We start from the raw sequence: 2,098 nt of genomic DNA on the forward strand, positions 1-2,098 counted from the left end.
CTATTACTTGAAAATCAACTTCCATATTTTGTGCTTGAGGAATTATATAACTCGGTCTCTGCCTCCACCACCCAAGATGTAGCCTCCTTCAGATCCGACACGACGGCAACAACAGCCTCCACCAGAAACTCAAATGGATCAGTCTCCACCATTAACCCAAACATAGCCTCCACCAGTGACCGAGATGGAAAGTTATTTCCTCCCTTCCGTGCACTTTCTTGTACATTTTTTCACCTCCATTGCTCGCAAAACAGAAGAGAGATAAAACACTTCACCGATTTGTATAGACTTGCTTTAGTGGAAACTCAGCCGACAACCAAAACAAGTGGAGCCACCACGCAAGGTTTACAGACTCAAGAGAACTTTCACTCAATAGACATCAGGGAAGATTTACTTGCTGAAGACGAAAACCACACAATGGCATTACATTCTGAAGAGGATATTGATCGAACAACCGTCACTGAAGATTTGCGCGCTGAAGCGGAAATTGAACTCATAACCATCACGGAAGATTTTCAATCTCAAGTGAACGTCCATTCCACCATCATGGAAGATTTACAATCTCAAGAGGAAACCCATCCTACCATCACCGAATATTTACAAGCTCAAGAGGAAATCCATCCCACTATCAAGGAAGAATTACAAGCTCAAGTGGAAATTCAGCCAACAACCATCGCGGACGAGCCACAAGCTGAGGAGGAAAGTGAGCCACTATTGGACCCAGGACATTTTGAAGAGGAAATTCATTCAATAGTGAATTCAGAAAGAGCCATCATGGAAGACTTACCTAATGCAGTCAAGTTGCGAGATTTAGGAGTGAATCTTAGGCGTCTTTTGACTAAATGTTTGGTTGAAATAAACTTAACAAGAAGAGACAGAGGACCTATGATCTTTCCAATGCTTACACTCCAAATCCCACGCATTGAAATAAAAGACGACACAGAAAGTTTGATTCGAAATGTGATGGCCTTGGAGCAGTGTCATTATCCATCAGAAACTTACATATGTAGTTATATTAAACTACTGAATTTACTTATCTACTCTGTAGATGATGTGAATCTGCTTATTGAGAAGGAAATTATTAAAAATTCTGTGGGCGACAGTGATGTAGTAGTTGAAATGTTTAATAAACTTTGCCATCAAATACCACAAAGTGATTACTGTTACGCCGGTGTTTTAAAGGATCTGAGATCGTTCTACGGCAATGGTTGGAATCGTATCAGGGCAAAGTTGCAAGTTATAGGGATCAGATACTTTTTTAAATTCGTCGGAGCTGTTGTTGCAGTTGCATGGTATTCTTGGCTAAACGGGTAAATTAGCTCAGTCTTTTAATATTTGCGTATTTGATTTTTACAATTACAATGGAATTTACATTTAGTGACATCGGTTTATTACATGTATTATATTGTCCCTCTTACTTAAAATTTTAACTATTTAATCTCCCTAAGACCCTGTAATACAGCAAAATTGTTATTTGATAACACATAATAAGTGTTATCAAAAGTAAACGGTAACATTAATGAGTGTGTTATGACAACCCCAATTACTAAAAGTTTTAAACATTAATAGCATTTAATTAGTGTTACTAATTTATTTTTTGTAACACATATAGAGTGTTATCAATTACGAAGAAATTAAATAAAACGTGATAACACAAGCAAACAAAAGAGGAATGGAGAAAGAAACTACATTTTGACATATTTTCTTCTCACATATAGTTTCATAAATCCAAAATTTTACATACAAGCAACTGTATAATTTCAGTTAAATTAAAAAATCTAACACTAATCAATTGTAACACTTATCTATAATAACACTAAAAATATAAGATCTTAGTATGAATGCTTGGTTGGCATAGAACTGGAAAATACCTCTTATTTATGGCTGAAATTCCCAAGCATCCATTGAGGTAAATGAAGACAAAAAAATGTGCGTTGCGAAATCTGATGACCTCTGAGCAGTTTTGTTATCCCTCAGAAACTTAAATATGCAGTTACATTGATCCACTGATTTTTTCTTTTTTATACATAAAAACTGAACAAGATGTGGATTTGTTTATTTTATTAAGAGAATCAATCATGAAGAAACTTATTTAAGT

At 35.7% G+C, this 2,098-nt stretch overlaps 1 protein-coding gene across 1 annotated transcript; it reads left to right on the forward strand.

Moving 5' to 3' along the window:
• Positions 1-417: 417 nt before the first annotated feature.
• On the forward strand, positions 418-1,314 carry LOC116127877. Its single transcript, XM_031413538.1, has one exon. It carries the CDS (start codon positions 418-420, stop codon positions 1,312-1,314), a length of 897 nt encoding a protein of 298 aa, XP_031269398.1.
• The last annotated feature ends 784 nt before the right edge of the window (positions 1,315-2,098 follow it).

Source organism: Pistacia vera, unplaced genomic scaffold, assembly GCF_008641045.1.
Source record: "Pistacia vera cultivar Batoury unplaced genomic scaffold, PisVer_v2 Contig105, whole genome shotgun sequence".
NCBI lineage: Eukaryota > Viridiplantae > Streptophyta > Magnoliopsida > Sapindales > Anacardiaceae > Pistacia > Pistacia vera.